Source organism: Drosophila rhopaloa, unplaced genomic scaffold (genome assembly GCF_018152115.1).
Source record: "Drosophila rhopaloa isolate 14029-0021.01 unplaced genomic scaffold, ASM1815211v1 contig_163, whole genome shotgun sequence".
NCBI lineage: Eukaryota > Metazoa > Arthropoda > Insecta > Diptera > Drosophilidae > Drosophila > Drosophila rhopaloa.
The window spans coordinates 5,142,740-5,169,851 of NW_025335043.1; the positions used below are offsets into that span (position 1 = coordinate 5,142,740).

Genomic DNA, 27,112 nt, shown 5'->3' on the forward strand with positions numbered 1-27,112 from the left:
TGGTATATTTGCTATATTAAATACCGCATGAGGAAGTAATTTATCGCAAAAAGCCGCGGTCACACTGCACAACGTGCACAAAATAAAAAAAATCGAATTACAGGATTATCAACAATATAAAACCCCCGAAATAGTTGATAAAAACTGATAAACCAAATCGTATAATCATTACAGATACTTCCGGAGACAACGTTATTCGCGGCTATTGGGCCAAACCGATAATTGTGAGCAATAGCAAACACTGCACACACACACGCACACTTGCCCATACACAAGCACAAACAGATAAAAATCTGGAAATGTCATTTTTTTTATTTTTTGTAAATCCCAGCAGTTTTTGTGATTCGTTGTCAGAATTTGGATCGGAATAGTAAAGAACACAGGCAGCGTTCGACAAAGCCACACAATTTTCTCTATCCAGATAAAAGAGAAACTTCAGTTTATTTAGTGGGTGAAAGGAACCACTGGGTCGCATTTTCTGCGACGACACATCTCGGACAAAGAACACAGATTATTTGGGTTGTGTGAAAAGCGAATAAAATAGAAGGCGACGTTTCACCACCAGAAAGTTTGGAATCCATCAATTACTTACAACAAAGAAGCCAGGACAGTCAGAGCCACAAATATAGCGAAGCACCACCATGACAATTAAGCCAGTAAGCGCACCACCAAGTGCGAAACGTGTGACTGGCAATGTGGATCCCGATAACACGGAGGCTCAGGTTGTGGTGGTGGAGCAGTCGGTGGTCAGCCAGACCCACACCCACAACCATCGCAACGTAGTCATCGATGGACATGGGCAGGTGAGTGGGTCATAGTTCTAAATCCCCATCTGAATGTACCTATTAATTTGCTCCTCCTTTCCGCCCTTTTTTTTTGTAGAGTCCCCAGAGGCGTGGCGAGGTCTACGACGAACTGGCACGCACCCATCGCTGCAGTCCCCACAAGAGGTGAGTGATGGCCCGGGTGGGGCTCCACGCCCTGTAGCAGCTGCATTTAATTGGGTTTCTTGCCTGAGGGCATCAAGAAGGGGGATTCCCCCGAACCGTGGTAACATTCCTGGTCCCTAAGTTGTACTACACGAAAATTTATTAAGGTTTAGAGAATTTAACATATAAGCGTGACCAAAGTATTTTATAATTTCTTCCTGAAAAGTGCAATTTCCTTTTTCTTCAAATTACTTTTAATGGCTACAAAGGTCGGTTTTAATGCCAACAGTTTTTTAGCCTTATACAGTTACACTATGATTTTAAAGGGTTCAAGATAAACATTCAATAGACCATATTTGTTCAAATTGGTATATTTGATACAAATAAAATGTTCCTTAATAATATAAATCAACAATATGTAATATGACAAAATTAAGAACTTTTGCGATATAACTCGGCTTTTATAAAAAAATTGCGCCATTTACATATTTATTAAGTAATTTTTTCTGATTATTAACTAACCAAAATGATACCCATTTTGGGTTTCAAATTTTCAAGTCAAACATTCTTTGACATGTAAGAGAATCAGTAGTTGGCGTTCAGTTTGTAAAAATCCAAAATTCGTAAACATTTGATTTGGAATTTAATGTTGATGATTTTCCATTTTCAAGCAGTACCCGTTCCAAGCGACGCGACCACCACGACACGCATGCCCATCACTATAAGCGCGATCGCCTGGAGCGTGAGAAACTAAACCATCCGGCGGTGGTGGCGGGCAGTGGAGCTCCCGGTGTATCTGGCAGCAAGTGCAATAGTCCACCATTGACCTCCACATCGGGCAGCAGTAGTCCTTCGGCGGTGGGCAGGAATTCACCCGAACATTTGGGGCTAGGCTGCGCCACAGTACCCAAAGCTCAGGTCCAGATGTCCCCGGCCGCAGCAGCCGCCAATCTGCTGAAAACAGTGGAGGAGACCTTCTCCGGCTATAACAGCGGCGATGAGCATCTTCAGCCCAAGGAGCGATTGATTCCGGTGGAGGAATGGCAGCGACGGGATGTGGAGTTCGCCAAGTGCATGGAACAGCGCGGCTACGAACTGAAGCCTGTCGAGGAGGATGGCGCCTGTCTCTTTCGCTCCATTTCGCTGCAGATATACGGCGACGAGGAGATGCACGACGTGATCCGTCAACACACGATGGACTACATTGTAATATATATTATTGGAGCGTCTTTATATTATTGAACTCCATCCTAACAAATGTTGTTTCTTCCACAGAACGAGAACCGCGAGTATTTCGGTCAGTTCGTCACTGAGGACATCAACAGCTACATACAGCGTAAACGAGCTCGTGATGCTCATGGAAACCACATCGAGATCCAGGCCATATCCGAGATCTACAGCCGCACCGTCGAAGTATACTGCTACCAGTCAAGTAAGTGGTCTTTTTTTTTTTTTTTAGAAAAATGCAGGGAATATGCCAAATATTTAGGAGAAAAATAATTTTGTAGTTATTGCAGTACGCTTCATTTTTGCAACGATTTCATTTTAAAATGTAATCACAAACAAATTATTTATTTTTATTATTATTTATTTTATTCATAGACAAAATTAAAGTACGGATAAAAAAAATGTAATAGATTTGATTGATTTCCGTGTGCCAAATATATACTTTGATCTTAATTATACATATTTTCTGTTCCAGATCCTATCAATATATTTAATTCTGAACAGTCGCAGGCAGGATATCCCCCACTGCGCCTGTCCTATCAGCGCGGCTCACACTACAATGCAATCTTAGATCCCTACAACGCCACCGTTGGTGTCGGCCTGGGCTTGGCTGGATACAAGCCCGAGATCCAAACCAAAGAGGCAGTGCGTCTCAGCGAGCAGTTGGAGATCGAACAGGTGTGTACGGCAATAGTCTTTAAAATCATTTTACTGACCCTCGCAAATTGCAGACCATGTTCGAGGATAAGCTAAAGACAACAGACTGGGAGGCTACTAACGAAGCCATCGAGGAGCAAATCGCTCGCGAGTCATACCTGCAGTGGTGCCGCGAGAATATGCAACGCTCTCGCAGCACTAATACGGCCGCTGGATCGGCCACATCCTCAACGGTTACCTCTGCGGAGGCGCTTACTGATTCGGATGCCTCGCCCTCAAAGTACTCTATGTGTGGGGGTACCGGCAGCAGCGGCAATACGGCCGTGACTTTGACCAGCGCCAGTGGTGCTGATGCCACAGCCCCCGCGTTTTCCCTGTCGCCTAAAACACTTAGTCAGTTTAGCCACAAGCTGCCGCCAGAGGTCAGCGAGCTGGCTGGCTACGAAAGCGATGCCACAGATATGAGTAGCACCAGCTCGGTGGGACATTACGGTGGGAATTCATCGCCCAGCACTGCTTCTTCAGGCCAGCGTTCCGCCAAGGGATCCAAGTCACACCGTCGCACTACTGCCCTCAGAAAGAAGCGACGCCACGAGACTCGCGAGGCGCCGCTGGCCGGCAAGAGGTTGGTGTTCGCCTTGACTTGTAAGCCAGCTTACTGAGGTTTTACGTTCCTTCCTACCTTGCAGCGCCGAGGTTTCGGAAGCTCCGCTGAGAAAGAGTCCCAAGCGCGATTCTGTTCCATCTGTGCCTCGCGCTGACACGCCGGAGGCTGAGCAGCGACCGTGCACCTCGAAGCAGTCCTCCCACTCGCCACAGAAGAGCGGAGACGCCAAGTCGCCCAGGGAGCAGAGTTACTCCAGCTTCTACCAGGAGTTGCTCGAGGCATCCTACGCCAATGAGGGTGAGTTTTAAAAAAACAGTGATTAAGAAGAGAAAAATCAACCAAAAGCAATACTAATTAACAATTACAACTTAAAATGTATATTTTCTAAATTGTTATGTTTTGATAATAATATAAGTTGTGTGCTCTAAATTATAATAAATAATATAGTTTTAAATTTAAAATAATTTAAACGATATTTAAAAGAGATCTTGCCTTTTAAAATGCTTGATTGAATCGTTTTAGGGGCCTAACAAATTGTTTGTTGCTGGATTATTAACTCCTCTATTTATTCTAATGTATGTGGATCTAAACAATTATCCCTTTTTACCATCGGCAGGAGTTAACGAAAGCGAGATGCTGCAGCAGGCGATCCAGATGTCCACACGCGATTACATGGAAGACCAAAAACGAAAGTTTCTCTGCGGACCGTAGGTGTTGGCCTATAGACACGCTTCGTTCTTTGTACAGTGATTTAGCAGTTCTTTTCGCAACGAAAACGAAACACAAAACTTACCAAAAAAAAAAAACAATACGCAGAAATTATCTACGATCTTGAATGTTGATAAGTGGGCGTGAAACGAACTTTGCACATTTTGCAGGGAGTAATCGGTGCACTCCGCTTTTACACATTTACACTCTCACATAAATCTATCCTTATAAATATTATAAACATATATATTTTTAATAAGGCCTCGTTGTATAATCATTAAAACCCGAATTATAAATCCATGAAAGATTCATCACAGAATTTACTGATTTAAATGTGTATAAAGCACAAATTTTGATAAGCTGTCATGTCCGCTTTTCTACCATAAATGAATACCCCTCCATGTCACGTTCCTTTCCCCATAAAATTAATGCCTATTTTGTAATACATCATAACGTTAAGCCTAGTAGAGTACGCACGCAATGGACGGTAAATCAAACCTGCTCGTACATAAATAAACGATATAAAACTAACACATACATATACAGATAATAATACGGATAACGCTAATGATTAATTATTTAATTGACTACAATAAATGGTGCATAATAATCGTAATTTATGAGTACTTTAAATAAAGCAAATAAATAACCCCAAAAAATATATTTTGTTAATGTATATATATGGATATTGTTTTGGGATTTTTTTTATCATCTGAAATTGTATTAAAAATGATTTGTTTTTAAGAATAAAATTGTTTTACTTCGGTTTAGATCAAATTATATATTTTACTGCATATTTACAAGGGTTTGTGGTTGATTTATCGGTGTAGCAAAATGTTATACGTACATTCACAATTTTAGATTCGTTCCTACAAGTAAGTGTAAATCTAAATTGCATTTGTTTACATAGTATATAAATATATAGTTCGCTGCCAGTGAACAGTATTCATGTAATCGTACAGGTGTATGTACATATGGACAGACATACATACCATACAACATTGATTCTAATTGTAGAAAAATACATTTCACTAAAATACATTGCGTATAAAATTATTATTCCTTTGCACATTTGTCTTAAATTAGAGTATGGAATGTTAGGGCGGACAAAGGCCTGGGACCGACCATTTTGGGATAATATTTATCTATGGAAAGCTAATCAAAAATTTACAAAATAGAAATCATAATACAAACTCTGTTTTGAATAGGGGCATTTTATAAAGTGTTTTTAGAAAATGTGAATATTTGAGATCTATTTCAAAAATCAATTTAAATTTGACTTATTTAGCTTTGTTTAAAATATTCAATATGAGTTAAATTAACCCACTTGTATAACTTAGTTAAAAATACCTGTTACAAAATTGAAAATTAATGAGTTGAAATAAACCATCAAAGGATTGTATCAAAATGAAGCTAATGTTATCCCAGAAATTGTGCCTTGCGGACGGTCCCCTTTTCATCGTGGACTTACGATTAAAATTGTACAACGTTGAGAATTCCCATGGGGAAATCCTTGAAGACATTAGCTAACATCCTCCTGTTTGTAGTATCCGATTTGTGAGAGTCAATTAAATTGTGTGGACCGAAAGAGTTATTTTTTGAGCAACCAAGCCTTCAGAGGACTTGGATGATACTAAATTGAATTTTGCTTTAACTGACTTTACAAAAATCATTTGGCTAATTTATCATTTGCTGCTGTTGCTGCTGCTGCGAAGTCTGTTGCTGCTGCTGTTGCTGCGGTGCCTGTTGCTGCTGGGTGATCACTATGTGATGTTGCTGCTGTTGCTGTTGTTGCTGCTGCTGCTGCTGTTGTTGCTGTTGTTGCTGTTGCAACTGTTGCTGCGCGGTGGCCAGTTGGTTGGCATGTTGCAGGGCCGCCGTTGTTGCCTCCGTGACCACGGGCTGCAGCATGCTGGTGCCATTCTCGCGTCGCACATGGCTATTCAGCTCGGCCTTGACCCGACGTGCGATGTGGGAGCGGGTGTGTTTGCGCAGGTGATCCTTGCGGTAGAAGCCCTTGCCACACTCGCCGCACTGGTGGCGCTTCTCCCCGGAGTGGATCACAAAATGCAGGCTCAGCTGCTCCTTTCGCTTGAAGGCTTTCAGGCAAACGGTGCAGATGTAGGGCCTCTCAGGGTTGTGCGACTGTTTGTGGCGGGTGAGGTGATCCTTGCGTTTCAGCGACGCCTGGCAGATATCGCAGACGTACCTCTTCTCCAGGTTGTGACCCACCAGGTGGACCTCCAGTAGTTCCGGTTCCGGATACGCCACATGGCATTCGGGGCACATGTACAGTGGACTGCCGTCGAGCGCTGTTCCCAGGCGAATCTCTCCAGGTCGCAGCTTCGGTTTCCTGTCCTTGCTCCGCTTTTTGCGCTTCTTTTTCTTCCCGGAAGTGCCGCCAGTTCCGCCGGTCGTTGTCGCCGTCACCGACGTCACCGTCGCCGTGACCGCCGCCTGCGTCTGCACCTGCAGCGTCGTCTGCTGCGGCGCCTGCAGCGTCAGCTGCTCCTGCTGAGGTATACTAATGGTTGTCGTGCCCAGGGTGTTGATCCCGATGGCTGGTCCCGTCTGCACCTGCAGTACCTAGTGGCAAATGTTATCGTTTAATGTTTGGTTAAAATTTTTTTGTTTTATATTTTCATTCTTTGAAAAGTCAAAAAATGTTACTCAAATTAACCTAAGACACAAGTTGTTCCCTCTTCGCGAAAGAACAGAAAAACGTTTGAAAGATTTGCGATTACAATACAAAAGAAAATCGATTTGCTTTCAAAATTTCAAAAATGGCAACAAAAAAAGTTATAAAAAATATATTCCATTTTTTCATAAAGTTTAAAAAATGAACATGTTTTTTTCCCATTTTTTACAAATATTTATGCGTTGTTTTGCTCAAGAATATGCACTTTGTAGGGTCTTTGGTTTGGATGTGGTTTGATTGCTTCTTGTTTGGCAATCCTATTACAAAACGTTATTCCTAATTCTAAACTGCAGAACATTCATTTTTGTCACAAATCCTTATAGTCACTTACCACATTCTGCTGGTTCTCCTTCTTGATAGTCTCCGCCGAATACTTGAGGAAGTGGTGCAGCGAAAGGGGCAACGTGTTGGCTGGAAGATGCGAGAGGTAGTCGGCGACAGTGGTGCCCGGCGTCAGAGTTTGCCACGAGGTATTCTGGAGTACTGCAAACAATTGAATATATTAACCAGAATTATACTACTTGAACTACAATAAAAAATCAATTTTTGTAGATTATAATTAGAATTTTTATACTTCTGATAAATATATTTGATTTTGAGGTAGTTTCTTAGTGCCCTTACTAAGTTTTGGTTTGTTTAGGTTTAAGAATTTGGGTTACTTTATAAAATCAAATTATTGACTTAAAGCAAAGCTGCGCCGTTGGTTAAAGCAATTTTTGTGACATCCCTTTTATTTCGAAAGTAGGATATTGACTTATTGACCGCTCACCTTGTTGCTGCAGGATGGCGTTGCACAGATCTTGGGTGAGTTCCTGTGGGGCGGTGACCTGTTGCTGCTGCATCTGCTGCTGTTGCTGCTGGCCGGAAGTTCCCGCCTGCAGGGCATCCGCTGCAGCACTCGTTGCTGTTGCACTTGCATATGCAACAGTCGCATATTGCGTCTGCTGCTGCTGTTGTTGTTGCTGTTGCTGCTGCTGCTGGGAGGATGCCACCAAATGTCCATTGTACTTGTCACCCTGGAGGGCATCCTCCTGGCCGCCACGAAACTTGTTATTGCCACTGGTTCCTTGGCCAGCCGTCATATTGGCCTGGCCAAAATGCGCTACCTGTTGCTGCTGGTAGCGATTGCTGCTGCCGGCGGCATCCTGCTGCTGTTGCTGTTGCGGATTGTTGGAGGGAGTCACTGTCACGTCCGTCACGGCGGCAGTAACCGTGGAAACCAGGGGCGCCGTGCTCGTCGTGAATTGCGGCAGACCGGGAATATTGCCGGGGAAGGTGTTGCCAAACGGATTAAAGTTCATTGTGCGTTCGATTCTCGGATAGACGGGGAATCCTGGGAGATTTTATGGGATCTTGTGCGTTGAAAGTCAGGCTTCTGAAATTAAAGATTATTTAAAGAAAGAAGTTAGGAAGAAGTTTGATTGGGATCAAAGTTTCAGTGGTAGGCACTTTAATAAAAGATTGCTTAATAGGTGTGTTTGATGCTTAAATAGTTTTAAATATAACAATTTTTGTTTGTACCCAAGACAGAATTGTTTACCTAAAAAACTTAGCAATAATGTGGTAATTATTGGTCTTTGGCACAAGAAAATTATTAACCTATTCTGAAAGAAATTGAATCCTTCTTGTCCTACTTAAATGGATATCAGTAACTAATTACAAAGCTGTATTTGTTATTTTCCAGCATCTTTCATAGCTTTTAATTAATGAACTTTATTTGCCAAGGTATAACAACTAAATTTTTAAATGCTTTTTAAAAATGCTCATTTATTGGAATAATTGGATAAAAAACTGGACTCGTTTACAAAAAACAAATAAGATCAAGTTAGTGCAAAAGATACATCAAAGAAAAACACCATCAAGGTATATATTTTCCAGATCTGTGTTTAGCCACCAAAAAACCATAAATAAAATCAAAATTCCGAGGATTCCCCCAAAATAGACCAACTAAAAACTTTCGAATGGAAAGTGAAAACATCGCTGCAGTTGTTGTTATTTTAGCTGACTTGCCGAATCGCAGGACACACACACACACAGTCACGCGCATTTGTCTAAACAGCCACCCACCGCCCACTTTGCAATTGTGAAGGTGACGATAAAAAAGAGCGCGAATCCTGCGCGCTGTGCCAGAACGAGAGCGAGAGAGAAAGAAAGAGGGAGGCAGAGAGGTAGGAGCAATAAATATCGAGGGGTAAATTTTTTAGGGGGGACATGTTTCTGCGATGACGACCCACTCTATATGGCGTTTAGTGTGTCGGTACATTAAGATAAGGTTAGGGCTGACCTAAACCCCCAGTTCGTGGATTTTTCACCAATCACAAATTGAATTTAAGACAAGCAAAGAAGTAAATTTACACGAAAATATAACGTATACGCCGTGTGAGACATTCTAAACCGACTCGCCAAGTGCCAAAAGTCAAAGTCAACTGCGCCATATCGATTTTCACTAAGCACGCAAATTAGTTTCGCTTCTAATTGTGCACACATATTTCATTTTTCTCGTCGCGTCAATAGAATATGTAGTTTTCAATTTCGCCGGCAGATAAACAGACTTTCACTTGGGGAAACCACGATGGTCGTTTATTTTTCCCATCTGCGCGCGAACCCGTGACACAATAAAACGCAAGGCGGGTTCACAAAGGAAAAGTGCAGCCAATTGCATTGCCAGCCCATTCTGGAGGTCACCTCCTCCGCGGCGAAAAGTACGGGGAAAAAAAACCAAAAAAAGTATGTATTGTGTGGGATTCCGGTGGGGATTTCGGGGGTTTCACGGGGTGTTTCTCGGCGGCCTTTCGTACCGTTCACTGTCTGAGGTGCACATGCACATGCACATGCGAATAACACCCGCCGCATCCACAATCGGTGCCACCTGGCGGCGTGTGGCGTAGCTTCACTACTGACTATGCCGACCCATCGATATGCCACTCCGACTTTTCTCTCCGCCACGAGACACAATGCCTCGGCTCTCGGCTTTTGGCTTTTTGCAGCCGGCATGGCCAAAATAGACCCCCTCCCCCCCTCCTCACCATTTGCCATTAGTTGGTCTAACTACGCTTGTGTGCGGGAGAGAACGAAGCGAGTTTAAACAGCGAGAGCCAACAATTGACGCTCTCTCGAGGAGGATGAATAAAAAACACACTTTATTATCCGTTCTGAAAAGCGATTGGCAAAACATATTTTTGCCTTGACTTACACAGATAAAAGCTTATCAATATCTCTGTCAGACTTTATCAAAATATCGTTTAGAAAATAAACGGTTTTCTATTCATGTTCGGCCGATTTCTCAATTTCATGTTAAGGTTTGAGTTTGTTATCTTTCAGAGAAAAATCACGTGAAATCAAATTGTTCGAAGATACAATTTCGTTTTCTCAATGTGATGTTCATTTTTTTTAAATACAGTGTCCTAGGAGTTAACTAGTAATTAGGACTGTCAAACCTTAAAAAGATAAGAAAAAACCTTTTTATGTTGGTTTCGCAACTTCCATCAACAAATTTTAGCCAGAACATTGAATCCAGATAGAAGTTATGAGTCAGATAAACTCTAACATGATATAAAGAATCACATATTGTGAAAAATAAATTTAACTTAAAGTTAAAACTTAACATAGCATTTAAAATTCGGAGTATGAATAATAAGATAAAATAAATAAGTAATTTTAAACTAGCTTTAAGGAATATAAAAGTTTTTATTTTAGTTTAAGTTATTTCTGTTATTCCATCCATTTTCAATTAAAAATCAAAACTTTTAATTTACCCATTAAATAAGTCAATCGGAACTCTCAAAAGAGAAACTCATGGTAGGGAATTTCCAGCAGAGCCGACTCCAGCGTGGCTTTGTTCAGATGCAGAGAATTGTGTTTTGGCACACAGACACCACCAACACGCCGAAATCCTTTGCGGCAAACGCATTTGGGGTTGTAGCAAAAGTTCTCTGCCGGGCAAAATTTGCCAGTCGGACATTCAATCATCAGGCAGCTGACTGCCTCATTTTCCTTACAGTCTACGCCCACAACTTGGTAATGATTATCTGAGGATATCTAAGTTAGCTAAGCTGTTTACTTTATTTTGTGAGGGATTTAGGAAGTCACCTAACTGTTTTCGTCCTAAAACTGCTCCAACAAGTAAAACACACAGTGCTAACAAGTTAATATTCATCGCGGCACTAAACAGATCATTAAATGTAACTGTCTGGCATAATGTATATTAATACCGTTACTAATGCAATTAGGAGCTGTCTGAAACATACTAAATTACGTTTTATTCGTTTAAAACCTGTCCAAACTGAATGTTAAATATTTTCAATTCAATTTTTGGAAAAATAAAATAGTATTTGCTAGATATATTACGTATACGTCTAGTTGGTGCACATTAAAATACTGAGCATTATTTTATAAAATTATCTTTTGAATTTTTTCTATCAATAATAATATGTAAAAAGTGCATAGGGTATACATTTAATATATTTAAACGGAATTTTGTCTAACATTGCGTATACGCAATATTAAACAGGCTGAATAAATTTCATTTAAACGGACAACTCTGTGCTCCATTATTATTAATATTATTTATCCTTAAATCAATAAATACATCACAATGTAGCTGAAAGTAAAAAAAATTAAAGCGCCTCATCTTGAAGCCCTTACAACCTAGTTTTGAAATCTGTTTACTTGCCCATCTAACACATGAGGGGTGCACAAAATGCCCACTTTACAATCCTCCAGACAAAAGGGGTCTGCTCCCGCATACAGGACAGCCCATTCCGAGGACTGCACTTCGTGTGTGTGCTTGATTTGCATATATGCAGGCCAAGTCGAGCAGCAACGGCAGCAACAACAACCATTGCAACCAAAACAAAGATGCTGCGCTCCTGACACTGAAACCCGCACAAGGCCAATCGACGAAATCAGGCCACGCACACGAATTCCGGCACGGTGGCGATGACGATGGCGATGGCGATGACGTAGCGTTGCTCCCGGCAAACGGCCTACCACATCAGAAGGCCAGCTTCCCCAGACACCCAATCCCCACCCACTCCCATCTCCAGGAGCAGAGGTAACTGCACTCAATCCTACACGGAGCCAAAATATAAGTGGGTCTCAAGTTCAAATTGGTACAATATGTTTTCGAAATGGTTTCCCATAATTTTAATCAAGTTTAGACTACAGTGTTTTTAACTTTGAAAGTTAAATGTGGGCTTAGAACTAATACTCAAGCCTAAGTTAATTTTTCCATCTCTACAAAAAAAATGTAAGGATATTTAGTATATGAGAACTCAATTTTATAGATTTAATGCAATCACGGTTTTTTAAGGAATAAGTACTATTTCTTCAGATTCTAAAAAATACTTTACCACATTAAAAATGTTTGAACAAAAATTAAATTTTACAATACTTACTTACTTACTATTTTTAAAACACATCTAGTTTAAATTAATTCATTATTGTTATTTTATCTTAATCTTTCGAAATCCCCTCGGATTTCATAAAATACATATAGTTTATTTTGGCTCTTGTCCGCAACCTCTTCGAAGGCTGAAGAGATTTCACCCCAGTGACCTCGCTTCCCGGGTCATCCAGTAATCCAAAAAAAATTTTGTAAGTTTTGTAAATAATTGTAATAAATTGTATTTAGTTTAAATAGTATAATATATACTATATATGTATATATGTCCTCATACGTACGGTTATGTTCAAATGGCATTGAACGATTCCGGCGCAAATAAATAATTAAAAAAAAAAAGGCTGTCTCTTGTAAACCAGAATGTATCAGTGATATTAAAGTGATTTTTGGCAGTGTACTTGGCAGTGCTGCAATCGGCGGCGGCGAGTAAACACCGAGGACTCACACACTCCTGAACCGGAGAGTGAGAGTGTCGGCGGAAAGAGGTGGTTGGGGGTGGGTATGGTGGGTGTGGGGGATCATGGTGTTTCATGGGGTTTCAAAGGGAGATGGATGTGGAGGTGTTCGGCAAGTGCAACTCTGCCATGCGCATGTGAGGGTGTAATATAGTGATGGTGTGCTGTGTGTGCGTCGGCACTTCGGCGGCTTTCTGGCATTGCATCACCATCGTCATCGTCGTCGTGGTTGTTATGGCAGCGGGGTGCTGGCAGAAACGAGAATGCAGGAAGTCGGCGCATTCTGTCGTATTCTGCCGGTCAACGTCAACCCGTCAACAATCTCATTCCCATTTCCGTTCCGCCCTCCACTGCCATCACAACAGATTCAGCCTTCTTCAATCAGGCACGTCCCAAGTCCTTGCCAAATGCAAAATGTGTTACAAGTGGCAGACAACGGCACTGAAGTCTAGTTACAATTGTAGAGGCATTTTTTTGAAATTGCATTTCACGGTTGTATTAATTTTAAACTAAAAATTAAAAGTAATAAAAAAGTGTAAAATAAGTAGATAAAATAAATCTTTAAATAATAATAATTTGTTCGGTTCTTAAAAAGCATTGCCTACTTTGTGGCGGCTGCCCAGTGCGTATACTTAATAAAATCGACTAGACTGTTGGTGATGATTAACAAAATATTCGAATTAGCATTAAGCATTAGCATTAAGTTTTTTATGAATATTGTTTTTTTTTGGTAGATTCTGGATGTGTTTCTTTTATCAATTTATAGATATTGTTACACACACATTTTTTGCGATAATTAAATTTAGCATACAAAATTCGAGTTCAGAACTAAATAAGTAGTTGCTCTGCAGCCAATAAAAATGAATTTGTGCCCACTGTGCGACCGGGTCGACAATGTCACTAGCACGAATGGTTTTGGGTTGGTGGGCCGCAACCGTGTCCGTGTCCGTATCCGTGGCCGTGCTCCCGCCGATTTGGGCAAGACGAACTGTGAGGCTGAGTGCAAGTCGCGCCCGCAACGCCCATTACTCCCACGGATCTCCGCAGCTGTGTGTGCGCCGTGAAAGTGAAACTGCGACGCACGGCAGAGCCGGAGTTTGCTGCCGGAGCCTCATCCGCAGCCGGAGTCGCCGAAATGGCATATTCGTGGCCGTGGCCGTGGCCGTGGCCATGACCCGTCGTCTGTGCATTCTGTATTCCGTATTTTGTATTTCGGGACCGACACACAACGCACGTACACAAGTTTCGGGGAAATTCGGAAACGCGGTCACATGATGTCGATGACGTTATGTCCGCTGAGTCCGCATTTCGATGCAGGCACATTAAATGCTGATTTATTGCCCGATTGTGTGCGAATTAAGTGGCCGGCATTCTGCTGAAAGTGTGTTGTCTGATTTAAGAAGTACATTTATGGTAAATACCCATTTAGGAATGTAAGAAACACTTTTAGTTTTCTATATTTTATCTTGACATTATTCTTGATTTTTTTAATATTTATTATACAATAATTTAGCATTCTATATTTTGCAAATAAAAGCATTTTTTTAGAATGCTTAAAGGCTTGAAGACTAATCCTATGATTAATAAGATTATAGCATTATCTCGCAAACTCTCGAAGATTTTTAACGGATATCCTTCTTTTTAAATTGGAAAAGATTTAAGCGTTATGTTAAAAACATACAATTTGTTTTTAATTGACGAGTTACATTTTAAGCTTACAAAAAAATGTATTAAATCACAAATATGCATTCTGGAGCTGACATATTTCTATAGAAAAATTGAACACATTTAAAATAATTATTTTTTAGAAATCTTATTTGTGTAAATAGCTTTGAATTGATAACAAAATTTAAAAATGTACTTTAATTTAAATCAAACATTATTCTCCATAATATTTAGTACAATCGTATATAATAAAATAAATCATTTATATTACCAAATGGTTGACACTGATCAAAAATAGCCACAAATATTTAAATGCAAACAAACGTCGGGAATTAAAGCAAGTGTAGCATACTTTTATGCGCCTCACAAAGGGATTAATTGCTCGATTAAGTTCCCTTGAGTGATTTGCATGTACATGTACCCAAAAGTGCTTAGTACTCACAGGTTTTCAAATGCTCAGCCTTTTATTCACATTTGTCTGCTCTTTGGGGAAAAGCACGATAAAACCATGCTTAATACAGGTTGCAGAACACTAAGCAGACACGTTTTCACGGGAATTGTTGACGTTCAGTGAATTGGTCGCGTGAAAGTAAAAACGCGACAAAAATCGCCGCGCGGCAACGAAAACAAGTGCAAAATTTGTGTGCTGTGTTGGGGGCGTAACGCCAGATTCGATTCGACTCGAAACGATTCGACCGGATGACGTAGTGTCGGCACTGACGTTATAAAGTTAACTGATTGAAAGTGCGTTCGTCCGGCGCCTAAAATTGTGTAGAGTTTGGTGACGAAGAGCCGATACTCGGCACCAATACATATGCCGAATGTAGCAAATACCAATACAGTGGCACAGTCTGTGGACTAGCAGTTTGGCCAAATGTTTGCCGGCGGCAGACAATTATTTACTCTTTAAATTGCCGACAAAGCGACACACGCACACACATCTATACGGATATATGTGCGGACACACACACACACATGAATATCACTCCTTCTTTCTCTCGAGCTCACATACAGGAGCACCTATGCCGGCTCCTCGCTTTCGCTTTTGTGTTTGTTCTCTCGCCGGCTTAGTACCGCATGCTCTCTCTCCACGTTCCCCTCACCCATTACTTCCTTACATTTAGTGCCGAGTCCCTCTTGCTACCCGTCCTTCGTCACTACACATTGCACTTCGTAAAACTTCGTAGTGGTTCGGGTTTCCGTCTCTTGCACTAGGATGCTGTGCTCTCTCGCGTTCGTCACTCTCTCGCTCATCTCTCTTGTTGCAATTTTCAATGTCCCGTTAGTTAATTTGAGCGCGCGCCGTCAGGTATGCAACAGTTTTTTTCAAACGCATTTTAATAGGCATTTTTGCTTGCATCAAATCTAACAAAACCTATTAAAGTACTGTCAGTATATAAGAATTTATATAAGTGCTCTTATGTATTTATATGATTTACATAGATGTGCATAATAAACACTCTTTGTTTAGCTTAAAGGGCGGTCTACAAATCATTTTGTTTGATTCGAGCTGTTGATGGGTATGAGTTATGTTGCATTTTAGGAGGATTTATATGCACACATATACATGCAATTCAGAAAATATGTACATATATACAAGCAATTAAATTCAAAAATTGATTTATTTTTCTTAAGAAACTTGTGGGGTATGCATCTCAACCTTTCCTTATGGTCATATTTACATATTGCGGTATAACTGCATGAAAAAGACAAAGATAAGAATACTTTTTCAGATTTTTAAGAGAACACAAATGTATATTCTGCAACGTCATATCCGTAGTTTTTAGCAAATTAGTTTTTTGCAAGCTTATAGTTTATGAACTCTCGCAAAATAGGAACTTGACTTTTAAAAGTGGGGACAATATTTAAAATAAATAACTAGTTTTTGGTTGTAGTATTTGCGGATTTCAATTGTAATTTCCAACTCTATGAATAAGGATAAGAATGAGTAAGGAATGACATCATTAATGTCTTCCCGTAATTAATTTAATTTTCTTTCACCCACTGTCTTGATATCATTAATTTAATGAGAAATCCTTTTCATTGCCTAACTATTTTAGTCATTGTGACTGCTTTCATTCTTTTGCAAAACTCCTACAACTGCTATAAAATCAACACCTTTATGGAAGAAAAAATGACACAGGTCAAATTTTTTTTCTAAGGGCCCCACACGTGTATATGCACAGATTTGTGCCAACTGCAAAAAGGGACCATCTAAAGTGCAGTCCAATGGAAACTAAATCTAAACAACACCGGAACACCCCGGCAAGGTCACACCGACAGCCCCCAAAACAAATGGGGAACCGAAAACTAACCAAAAACTAAAAGTGAATCGAGCCAAACGCATTGGATGGGTCTGGCTATTTGAAATGGGCGTGGGAAAAGGGAGTGTTTTCCAGCAGGCGGAGCTCTGCCGAGCGCCAAAAATTCATTCATAAAATTCTAAAACGCGCTAAAATCTAAAATTCTAAACAAACCAGTCGGCAGTCGGCCGAATGTGGGGAGTTGGCAGTTGGTCGAGTGGCAGGAGGAGGCCTTCTGAGGAGAACTCATACGCCCGGTGGTCCTTTGCCACTTGCTGCATGCCCCGCTGTTGGGCGACTGTGTGTGCCACGCGTAAAAAAGCACCCACAAATTTCGGTGCTGCACAGATGGATGGCTTGTAGGTTGGCCACAGTTCAAATTATTTGAGTACTTTCAAATTTGAATGAACTAACAAAATTGGAACTAAATTAAGCACGAATGATGATAAACTAGGTATCTATTATGAAATGTCACTTCTTAACTTTTAAATATCTTTCATATTGTTATTTTTTTATAAAACTCATTTACGTTTTTTTTTAAATTCAAGAACCTGTTACATTTCTTTAAGGATTTAAAATCTTTTTATATCCATAAAACATGGAATTTAAAACTATATCTCAAACTACAAAGAGAACTTTCTTTATTGGAATTTTTAGATTCGTGGTTCTCTAGATATCTAAGTTTTCTAATAATTATTAAATTTCAAATATAATTTAATCGTGAATACAATACCTTTATCCAATCTTGAATGCTTTCTTATAAAATATATTTAAAAATATTTAAAAAGTGTCAGTTTAAAGTGTGAGTTACAGAAGTTTGACTGTAGTGCTAAGTTTGTGGAATGGTCTGATGCACTTGGGGTTCTTGGTGCTCCCTGTGGCTGTGATATTCCTCTGGGTATATGGACTTCCCTTTTCGGTAACAGTCTACATTGCTTGAGCCCCAAAAGTGTGTTACTTGTGCAAGGCCCGAAAGTATGCAATGCATGCCACACTCAGGAAATTGCACTAGGAGACGTTTTGCACACAACTGTACTGACAGACCGGCCATTTTGTTATTATTTTTAGCAGACGACAGCAAGCAAAATCAAACTAAAAAATGAATTTTATGTATACATATTATAAAATATGTATAGAGATTTATATAATAAAAAAAATACTTTTACATAAACTCACAGCCCCACACAAATGCGTCGGTTTGTATGTCTAGGCAAATGCATATGTAGAAGTTTTGTAGTATCCTAAGGCCTATGTTATTTGGGTGCATGTGTGAGTGTGTTTTTCTGCATCGTTTTGCCTGTGTGTGTGTGTCTGTGCGCTTGCATCACCTAACTTCATGGTGAAGTGCAACAAACTCTGCTCTACACAAAAACGCCGCCCAACAAAATGCAATCAAATGGCAAAAATTTTGCCAGACTGCAGGCGGGCAGCAACAACAAATGTTGTTGCAACAACTGCAACTGCAATCTCCCGTCTGCCACAGTGGCAAGTGGGTGGTTGAGGGGGCGGTGGGCGGTCAAGGGGGTGGGTATGTGTGTGTGTGTGTGGTAGGAGCCAGTGTGGCAGACCAGACACTGGCCATAAAACAGCAAAAACAAACTGCATGTGAAACATTTTAGTTGCATTTTCTATATGGAATATGCGGACTTGGGTGAACCTGAATTGCATATCAAATTTTAAGCTGTCTCTTAATTATTTTTCTTCGATTTATATAAGGGCTCTATCTAAAGGTTATATTACTCATACGCAGTGTTGGACAATTGTATTAAACATTTATTTCTTATTTTTAAGCAGTACAATATTCCACATGTTTAAGCACGAAGACAGGTTAAAAAAAATTTTGCAATACTATTCGATTTAATTAAACATCTTGTGGTGGGCATTTATGTCGTATACGTAATTTATGTAAAATCGTCATTGCACTTTCGTAATTTCTAGGAAACTGTTAGTTATTTTTTTCTAATTTCGTCACCTAAAGGTCCACTCTTTTTACACATAAATTCAACCGTTTGGTACGAACGTGTGTGGGTGCATAATCCATGTGCATATATAAATGTACAAAATCAACCCTTAGCTTTTGACTAGCCGGTCAAAAAAACAGCATCTGTGTGCGTTCGTATGTGCATAAAATAAATTTCATTTAAATTAAAATAAATAAAACTCGTCCCCAAACCGACGCGTCGGCCCAAAAACAAGAACTTAGACAAAGCGCAGACACATCCATAATGGCTCTACCACCACTCGAACTCCAAACACTTCCAATTCCCTGAAACGGATAGCAGATAGCAGATGAAACTGTCTGGACATCGAAGAAAAAGCTTTCATTAGGCCAACTGCAGTCTATGCATTTTAATTGATTGCCAGCCGTCTTTGTGGGCTTATTTTTGGCAAAATTCCATTAATCTCCGGCAATATTCGGACATTGCGTCTAATGTCATTAAGTCCAGAATCTTTCTGCACGAATAAGATGCTGAATTGAGTTTCTCAAAGGAATCAAAAACTGATTAAGAAATCATTTACTCGGGCCACGCTTCTTAGATAGCATCACAGAATTTTTAATTAAGTATCATTACTCAATGCTGAAGTTTATTCTCCACCCACGATAATATTAGAATTGATTGGCTAAACACAATTAACATTGGTGGATTTGTTTGTTTTTATTTAAAGAAAGTTTAGTTTTTAATGTTTTACTTACTTGCTTATCAAAAGGCAATACTTAAATAAAATAACGAATTTTTTAATTAAATTCTCGTTAGGAAAACACAAACAGATTTTCCTTTCAAAGTTCGAAAAAATTATACTTTTTCCAAATTTTAAGTATATAATGTATATTGACTTAAAGCAATATTGAGCAATAAAGATATTTTTCTTTAAAAATGAATAGTTTAATTTTAAAAATTTTTCCTTATGAATATTGTCAAGCAACAACAATAATAATTGGGCGCAAGTAACCAAGAATTAGTACGTAATTATCTTTGAAAAATATCATAGCTATACAGATATAATTATTTAAAGGTGTCTGTCTGAGCTATTTTGTGAATTTAATTGCTTTATTTAGTCTATAATTTTATGGGTTTGTTTAATTACGAAGACTTGCAGGAGTAAATTTGCTAGTTAACTATTAACCTGTGACGCCATGCAGTAAAAAGTCAGAGCAACATCTGCATCGTTACCCACTTGCCTCAACCACAATCCGCATTTCGCCGCAAGATAGGAGGCCAGTGGTTTGGGTTCTGGTGGTGCCACAACCTCATCCACCACCACCCACGAGAAACAGGCCACGAAGACGGAGGCAGACATTAACCAAACAAGCGGTGGCGGTGGCCAAAAGGGAACACGTCCTCGACCTAGTTCAATGGCAATGTCATTGTGCCACATTATCGCCGGCGACGTCGTCCTCTGCTGGCTTGGCCTTGGCTGGAGTTGAGCTGTGAGTTGTGAGGCTGCTGGGAAACGAGAACGAGCGCATGAGTCGAGGCCACGGCCACGGCCACGAACATGGCCAAAGTGGCACACGGCAGGCAGCAAACCAAACCAGCAGCATCCACCCACCAAACCCGCCAGCATCCACCCATCCACAACCATACCCATTCACCCATCCATCCGGCGAAAACGAGACACAACAGCAACAGCGATGCTGCAACGATGCAGGCACAGAAACCGAAAAGGGGATCAGCAAGAGGAACAGCAGGTCACTGAGAAAAATAATATACGAAATCACAGCAATTCTCAATTCCTTTTTCCAAGTCACAAAACCTACAGGCGAAGCTCACATCCTTAGTTGCAAAGTTGAAGATATTTATATGAAATCCTAAGAAATCCGCAAGACAATCGTATATTACATTTTCGGTTATTCAATTATTAAGTTGTTTTAAAGTAAGTAGAATTAGTTGCAAACGAGTTTAATTTCATTTAACTACTTTGTAATATATGACTATATGCTAATGAATATAGTTTCCAGAATGAAATAATATAAAAAAGAAGTGTTTGTTTAAGAAGTTGCTACTTAAGGAACAGTTTATTTTTAAATACTTTTTAGGGTAATTCTTAATAAGTGGTATTCATTTAAACTGAAACACAATGGAGTCTAAGAGTAGGCAATGAAATAATTATACCCGTTACTCGTAGAGTAAAAGGGTATTTTGTATTCGTGCAAAAGTATGTAACAGCTAGAAGGAAGCGTTTCCGACCCTATAAAGTATATATATTCTTGATCAGGGTCACTAGCCGAGTCGATATAGCCATGTCCGTCTGTCCGTCTGTCTGTCCGTCTGTCCGTCTGTCCGTCTGTCTGTCCGTCTGTCTGTCCGTATGAACGCTGAGATCTCGGAAACTATAAAAGCTAGAAGATTGGCATTTTGCATGCAGATTCTAGGAGTTCCTACGCAGCGCAAGTTTGTTTCAAAAAGGTGCCACGCCCCCTTTAACGCCCACAATCGCTTATATACGATTTTAAAAATTTAAATATTTCGGAAAAGTAAAAATGCAGTTTTATTGTGTTTATCAATACATATCGAAATGTAGAAGAACTTTTTCAAGTCAGACCATTCGTTAAAAAGTTATGCGTGATCAAAGTTTCTATCTCCATCTCCCTCGCACTCCCTTTACCTGAGTAACGGGTATCTGATAGTCAGGGCACCCGACTATAGCGTTCTCTCTTGTTTTAAATCTATTCTGTGCAAAACCTTAGTCGTTTTTAACTGCTATACAAAAAATATAACATTTACGTCAAAAGTTTTGAAATGCTTTAATAATCATTTATTATAAAAAAGTACATGAAAACAAAAGGAATGAAGTAGGTGGTATTTGGATATAGAAATTATTATATATCTTTAGTATAATTTAGGAACTTTTTTCCGAGTGCAAGAGCAGGCGGTGGCGACAATATCCTTGCACTTGTGCAGGCCGCGAGGCGCACGGTGGGAGTGGGCGTGGGTGGTGGGGCACAGGACTCACAGCCACACCGCTAAGCCCGGCAACCAATCCGCCGCCAGCAGAGCACGGCAGCCTTGCCGCATCTCAGCCCCGTTTATTGTTGCAGTTGCAAGGACCTGCCTGTAGGCAGGACCCTCACCGCTCTGGTGGTTTTCTAGGGGGTGGGCGGGATGCCTGGGTGTGTGTCCTGCACTCCGAGCTCCAAGTTGCAGTGGTAGAGCAGACACTCCCCGAGCCATAGCCACCCGCACCAACCCAACAACCCACCAAACCACCCACTCTCATCAGATTTGTGCTGGATTTTCGATATGCTCTCTATACATATCTATGTACGTATATATGTCTCGTCCTCGCTCTTTCTCTCTGCGGGTCTCTACCTCCTTTTTCCGTTAGTCCATTCCTTTGGGCTGATGCCTACCCACAGCATCATGTTAATAACAGAGGAGACTTATGTAATGTTTTGTGTAGAGCAAGAGAACAATGCTAAATATAGGAGAGTTGCAACTGCATTTAAAAGTCCATCACCTGGATATTATTTCAAGTCAACTTGCTTTGTAATATCTCACTTTTAATTAAATAACACTTGATCAAAATAAGATAACAATAATTTTAATGGAAATAGTCTATTTTTGTGGTTTTTAAGGTCACCCAATTAGGCCTTTTTAAATTTATTCTTTTCCTCGAGTAAATTTAGCATTTGGAAATACCTTTGCGTATTACCCAAATTACAGTCCCTAAAGTATCTTTATTGTTTAAACAACTGTTTTGTGGTAGGCATACTTCTTTGCAAATTATTGTTTGTTTAGCCTTGTTTAATAGGCTGTAAAATAATAGGTTCTCACGGTAATGTGTTTTAACCCAGATCTGTCAGTTGTTTGCACCCACGTCCAAAGCCCACCTGACAGGTATAAATAGTGTGCTTCACGATCCAGAAGAGCATCAGTTGATCCTATCCAATTACCAGACATCAACATGAAGTTCTCCTGTGCCCTCCTCCTTTTGGCCACTGTGGGATGTATCCTGGTGAGCCTGTCCAGTCCGGCCAGTGGTGCCACAACAACCACAGCCACGACGGAGGCAACCACCACCACTACCACCACTGCGGCATCTGACACCACCACCACTACCACTGCGGCCACTTCCACTACCACGACCACGGAATCCTCCTCATCCAAAAAGAAGGAGCACGTGATCAAATACAAGCGCAAGACCCACCGCCCCAAGAAGGTCGTGAAGATCCACCACAAGAAGAAGAGTAGTGATTAAACGCCTTTAGATCGAACGTGAACTTCATCCTGAATCCTGAATTCCAGCCTTACTTTGGTTTTTCTATTATTATTAGTGTTTTTATTGTTGTAAAAATGAAAACGAAACTACATGTTTTTGTTGTTATTAATATTTATAAATATAGCTCAAAATATTATTGAAAATAACTTGTGCAACATTTATTATTTAATAGTGAGTTGGCCAGAATGACAAGCATCTTTCATTCATTTGCTTTTATTATTGTGTGGTGTAGGTAACCGAAATATTTATAGTTGTATAAACTAACTATTTTACAGATTTTATAAATATTCAAAAAGGAATCAGTTAAATAGGAGTCCTACTTGTGTGTTCATTAAAATATTAAAAATATTGCTATAAGCTGAAAACAGTTCTTTTAGGAAAATTTTTTGTTTACTTAAAATAAAATATTTATTATTTACAATTATGAAATAGCTGGCCCTAGCTATATGATATTTTCATATTTACTGCTCTTTTATGTAATATACCAAACGGCGAAGGAGACAAGGAAACTATATATATTCCTACAACATACCAAAGACCAATATAATAGCTTATATTGGTCATATATAATAGCTTATATTGGTCATATATAATAGCTTATATTGGTCTTTGAACATTCCATAGCTACATACAAATTGTGATTTCAAATATCCGTTTTTCCGAGATATTTTAATGTATAAAATCGGCGGTATGGAAATTGGCGTTGAAACAACTTGACGAATCCTTATTATACATAGTTCCTTGAGTAAACCGAGAAAAAGTAGCACAATCGGATTTCTGAATTAAATTTGTATCTACACATATTTTAGAAATTACCTAAAAGAAAGAAACCGGTGACCATTGCCTTTTAGGAAATAATTTTATTTAAAAACCATTTATAGAGAGGGATTCAGGATGTCAGATTTTGGAAGCAATTGGAACCAGTCCAGAGTTTTTCTAAAGGCGCCTAGCCACTACGCTTCTTCTTGTGGTGGATCTTCTTGACCTTCTTGGGGCGGTGAGTCTTGCGCTTGTACTTGGTCACGTGCTTCTTCTTTTTGGAAGAGGAGGATTCCGTGGTCGTGGTAGTGGAAGTGGCCGCAGTGGTAGTGGTGGTGGTGTCAGATGCCGCAGTGGTGGTAGTGGTGGTGGTTGCCTCCGTCGTGGCTGTGGTTGTTGTGGCACCACTGGCCGGACTGGACAGGCTCACCAGGATACATCCCACAGTGGCCAAAAGGAGCAGGGCACAGGCGAACTTCATGTTGATATCTGTAGTGGATATGATCAACTGATGATTTTCTGGTGCAATCCTCGCACTATTTATACTCCTCGAAGAGTTAAGCAAGGCAAACGTGGGAACCTGGCGCAGAACTATATTATCTAAGCCGTCGGCAATCAGGTCAAGCAAATAAGAATATGCAAAGAACTTTACAAACCAGAAATCAGTTGTTCAAACATTAAAGATACTTCTGTAGGCTCAAAATAAAAGTATTAAATTTATTAAGTTTTTAGATTTTATCATGGTAATAGTAATGGTAATAATTATAAGTCCCGGCTTAAATGAAAATGTAATTTGCCCAAAAAAAGCGTAATAACAGAAAAATAAAAATTTTAAAAAATTGTTCTGGTTTTATTGTTTTTACTTTTTATTTTTAATCCCATTATTATTTATATTGTGCCCAACCGCATTTTCTTTGGAGAAACTCATTTGCAGCAAGGTCCAACTTTACCAAATTTAAGCCGATTTCATAATGAATTACCTCTTAAGACTTTTGGTTATATTCTCTAATAATCTGCATTTAAATTTGTTAACCCATTTTTATGTTGGTGAGCGTATTATTATTTAATTCTAAAGTTTGCAACGCAGTGAAGGGCATATTTCCGACCCCATAAAATATACATATTCTTGATTAGCTTCACCAGGCGAGTCGATCTAAACATTCTTTTGCAGGTAATCTGTAGGACGGAACGGGAAGGATCGGTCTACTATATCATACAGCTCATAAAGTCTAAAAAGGTTAATTACTATTTCTATTATTACTTTTAAAAGAGCTTGTTATATTATGTCATATTAAGTCAGGATAAGTGTAAGTACGACATTTTAATAAATTACACAGTTTATTTACTTATAGCTATTTTTAATGACTTCTATATTTGGAAAATTGTGTACTTATTGATATCATAATATAACCACTTCAAAGTATATTTTATGTTTGTACAACTGTTTTCTGGTAGGCATACTTCTTTGCAAATTATTGTTTGTTTAGCCTTGTTTAATAGGCTCTAAGATAATGGATTCCCACGCTAATGCGGATAAGCCCAGATCTATCAGATGTTTTCATCCATAAGAGGTATAAATAGTGTGCTCCATGATCCAGAAAAGCATCAGTTGATCACATTCAATTACCAGACATCAAAATGAAGTTCGCCTGTGCCCTGCTCCTTTTGGCCACTGTGGGATGTTTCCTGGTGAGCCTGTCCAGTGCGGCCAGTGCTGGCACAACCACAGCCACGACGGAGGCAACCACCACCACTACCACCACTGCGGCATCTGACACCACCACCACTACCACTGCGGCCACTTCCACTACCACGACCACGGAATCCTCCTCTTCCAAAAAGAAGAAGCACGTGACCAAGTACAAGCGCAAGACCCACCGCCCAAAGAAGGTCAAGAAGATCCACCACAAGAAGAAGCGTAGTGGCTAGGCGCCTTTAGAAAAACTCTGGACTGGTTCCAATTGCTTCCAAAATCTGACATCCTGAATCCCTCTCTATAAATGGTTTTTAAATAAAATTATTTCCTAAAAGGCAATGGTCACCGGTTTCTTTCTTTTAGGTAATTTCTAAAATATGTGTAGATACAAATTTAATTCAGAAATCCGATTGTGCTACTTTTTCTCGGTTTACTCAAGGAACTATGTAAAATAAGGATTCGTCAAGTTGTTTCAACGCCAATTTTCATACCGCCGATTTTATACATTGAAATATCTCGGAAAACCGGATATTTGAAATCACAATTTGTATGTAGCTATGGAATGTTCAAAGACCAATATAAGCTATTATATATGACCAATATAAGCTATTATATTGGTCTTTGGTATGTTGTAGGAATATATATAGTTTCCTTGTCTCCTTCGCCGTTTGGTATATTACATAAAAGAGCAGTAAATATCAAAATATCATATAGCTAGGGCCAGCTATTTCATAATTGTAAATAATAAATATTTTATTTTAAGTAAACAAAAAATTTTCCTAAAAGAACTGTTTTCAGCTTATAGCAATATTTTAAATATTTTAATGAACACACAAGTAGGACTCCTATTTAACTGATTCCCTTTTGAATATTTATAAAATCTGTAAAATAGTTAGTTTATACAACTATAAATATTTCGGTTACCTACACGACACAATAATAAAAGCAAATAAATGAAGGATGCTTGTCATTTTGGCCAATTCACTATTAAATAATAAATGTTGCACAAGTTATTTTCAATAATATTTTGAGCTATATTTATAAATATTAATAACAACAAAAACATGTAGTTTCGTTTTCATTTTTACAACAATAAAAACACTAATAATAATAGAAAAACCAAAGTAAGGCTGGAATTCAGGATTCAGGATGAAGTTCACGTTCGATCTAAAGGCGTTTAATCACTACGCTTCTTCTTGTGGTGGATCTTCACGACCTTCTTGGGGCGGTGGGTCTTGCGTTTGTATTTGATCACGTGCTCCTTCTTTTTGGATGAGGAGGATTCCGTGGTCGTGGTAGTGGAAGTGGCCGCAGTGGTGGTGGTGGTGGTGTCAGATGCCGCAGTGGTGGTAGTGGTGGTGGTTGCCTCCGTCGTGGCTGTGGTTGTTGTGGCACCACTGGCCGGACTGGACAGGCTCACCAGGATACATCCCACAGTGGCCAAAAGGAGGAGGGCACAGGAGAACTTCATGTTGATGTCTGGTAATTGGATAGGATCAACTGATGCTCTTCTGGATCGTGAAGCACACTATTTATACCTGTCAGGTGGGCTTTGGACGTGGGTGCAAACAACTGACAGATCTGGGTTAAAACACATTACCGTGAGAACCTATTATTTTACAGCCTATTAAACAAGGCTAAACAAACAATAATTTGCAAAGAACTATGCCTACCACAAAACAGTTGTTTAAACATTAAAGATACTATGACGTAGTTCCATTATTTTAATTATATATACATATATATATTTATGAAAAATAAAAGGCATAAGCTGTGCATTATGTT

General features: G+C 39.6%; 8 protein-coding genes across 12 annotated transcripts; 4 read left to right on the forward strand and 4 right to left on the reverse strand.

Moving 5' to 3' along the window:
* The first annotated feature begins 52 nt into the window (after nucleotides 1-52).
* LOC108040483 (OTU domain-containing protein 5-B) lies at nucleotides 53-4,791 on the forward strand. Of its 4 annotated transcripts, none has more exons than XM_017117968.2 (9): nucleotides 53-224; nucleotides 332-803; nucleotides 883-950; nucleotides 1,601-2,135; nucleotides 2,205-2,361; nucleotides 2,632-2,834; nucleotides 2,888-3,438; nucleotides 3,503-3,717; nucleotides 4,037-4,791. In XM_017117968.2, exons 2-9 carry the CDS (start codon nucleotides 642-644, stop codon nucleotides 4,129-4,131), a joined length of 1,986 nt encoding a protein of 661 aa, XP_016973457.1. In that variant the 5' UTR covers nucleotides 53-224; nucleotides 332-641; the 3' UTR covers nucleotides 4,132-4,791. The 4 variants fall into 4 exon arrangements, with proteins under 4 accessions (XP_016973457.1, XP_016973458.1, XP_016973456.1 ...); XM_017117969.2 differs by having other exon boundaries at nucleotides 335-803; XM_017117967.2 differs by lacking the exon at nucleotides 53-224 and having other exon boundaries at nucleotides 237-803.
* Nucleotides 4,792-4,943: 152 nt separating this feature from the next.
* LOC108040482 (zinc finger protein 384) lies at nucleotides 4,944-10,606 on the reverse strand. 2 transcript variants are annotated; one of them, XM_017117963.2, is made up of 4 exons: nucleotides 10,582-10,606; nucleotides 7,596-8,201; nucleotides 7,158-7,309; nucleotides 4,944-6,714 (listed from the first exon to the last, which is right to left on the reverse strand). In XM_017117963.2, exons 2-4 carry the CDS (start codon nucleotides 8,125-8,127, stop codon nucleotides 5,806-5,808), a joined length of 1,593 nt encoding a protein of 530 aa, XP_016973452.1. In that variant the 5' UTR covers nucleotides 8,128-8,201; nucleotides 10,582-10,606; the 3' UTR covers nucleotides 4,944-5,805. The 2 variants fall into 2 exon arrangements, with proteins under 2 accessions (XP_016973452.1, XP_016973455.1); XM_017117966.2 differs by lacking the exon at nucleotides 10,582-10,606 and adding an exon at nucleotides 9,625-9,699.
* On the reverse strand, nucleotides 10,494-10,982 carry LOC123037413. The gene is made up of 2 exons (XM_044457854.1): nucleotides 10,916-10,982; nucleotides 10,494-10,854 (listed from the first exon to the last, which is right to left on the reverse strand). Exons 1-2 carry the CDS (start codon nucleotides 10,980-10,982, stop codon nucleotides 10,607-10,609), a joined length of 315 nt encoding a protein of 104 aa, XP_044313789.1. The 3' UTR covers nucleotides 10,494-10,606.
* A 586-nt stretch (nucleotides 10,983-11,568) lies between these two features.
* On the forward strand, nucleotides 11,569-11,883 carry LOC108040480. Its single transcript, XM_017117960.1, has one exon. The coding sequence runs from the start codon at nucleotides 11,626-11,628 to the stop codon at nucleotides 11,881-11,883; it is 258 nt and encodes an 85-aa protein (XP_016973449.1). The 5' UTR covers nucleotides 11,569-11,625.
* A 10,668-nt stretch (nucleotides 11,884-22,551) lies between these two features.
* LOC108043283 (protein new-glue 3-like) lies at nucleotides 22,552-22,851 on the forward strand. The gene has a single exon (XM_017121904.2). It carries the CDS (start codon nucleotides 22,558-22,560, stop codon nucleotides 22,849-22,851), a length of 294 nt encoding a protein of 97 aa, XP_016977393.2. The 5' UTR covers nucleotides 22,552-22,557.
* Nucleotides 22,852-23,818: 967 nt separating this feature from the next.
* LOC108048264 (protein new-glue 1-like) lies at nucleotides 23,819-24,112 on the reverse strand. The gene has a single exon (XM_017128798.2). It carries the CDS (start codon nucleotides 24,110-24,112, stop codon nucleotides 23,819-23,821), a length of 294 nt encoding a protein of 97 aa, XP_016984287.2.
* A 1,157-nt stretch (nucleotides 24,113-25,269) lies between these two features.
* Nucleotides 25,270-25,560, forward strand: LOC108048265 (protein new-glue 3-like). Its single transcript, XM_017128799.1, has one exon. It carries the CDS (start codon nucleotides 25,270-25,272, stop codon nucleotides 25,558-25,560), a length of 291 nt encoding a protein of 96 aa, XP_016984288.1.
* Nucleotides 25,561-26,504: 944 nt separating this feature from the next.
* On the reverse strand, nucleotides 26,505-26,804 carry LOC123037389 (protein new-glue 3-like). Its single transcript, XM_044457717.1, has one exon. The coding sequence runs from the start codon at nucleotides 26,796-26,798 to the stop codon at nucleotides 26,505-26,507; it is 294 nt and encodes a 97-aa protein (XP_044313652.1). The 5' UTR covers nucleotides 26,799-26,804.
* Between the last annotated feature and the right edge of the window lie 308 nt (nucleotides 26,805-27,112).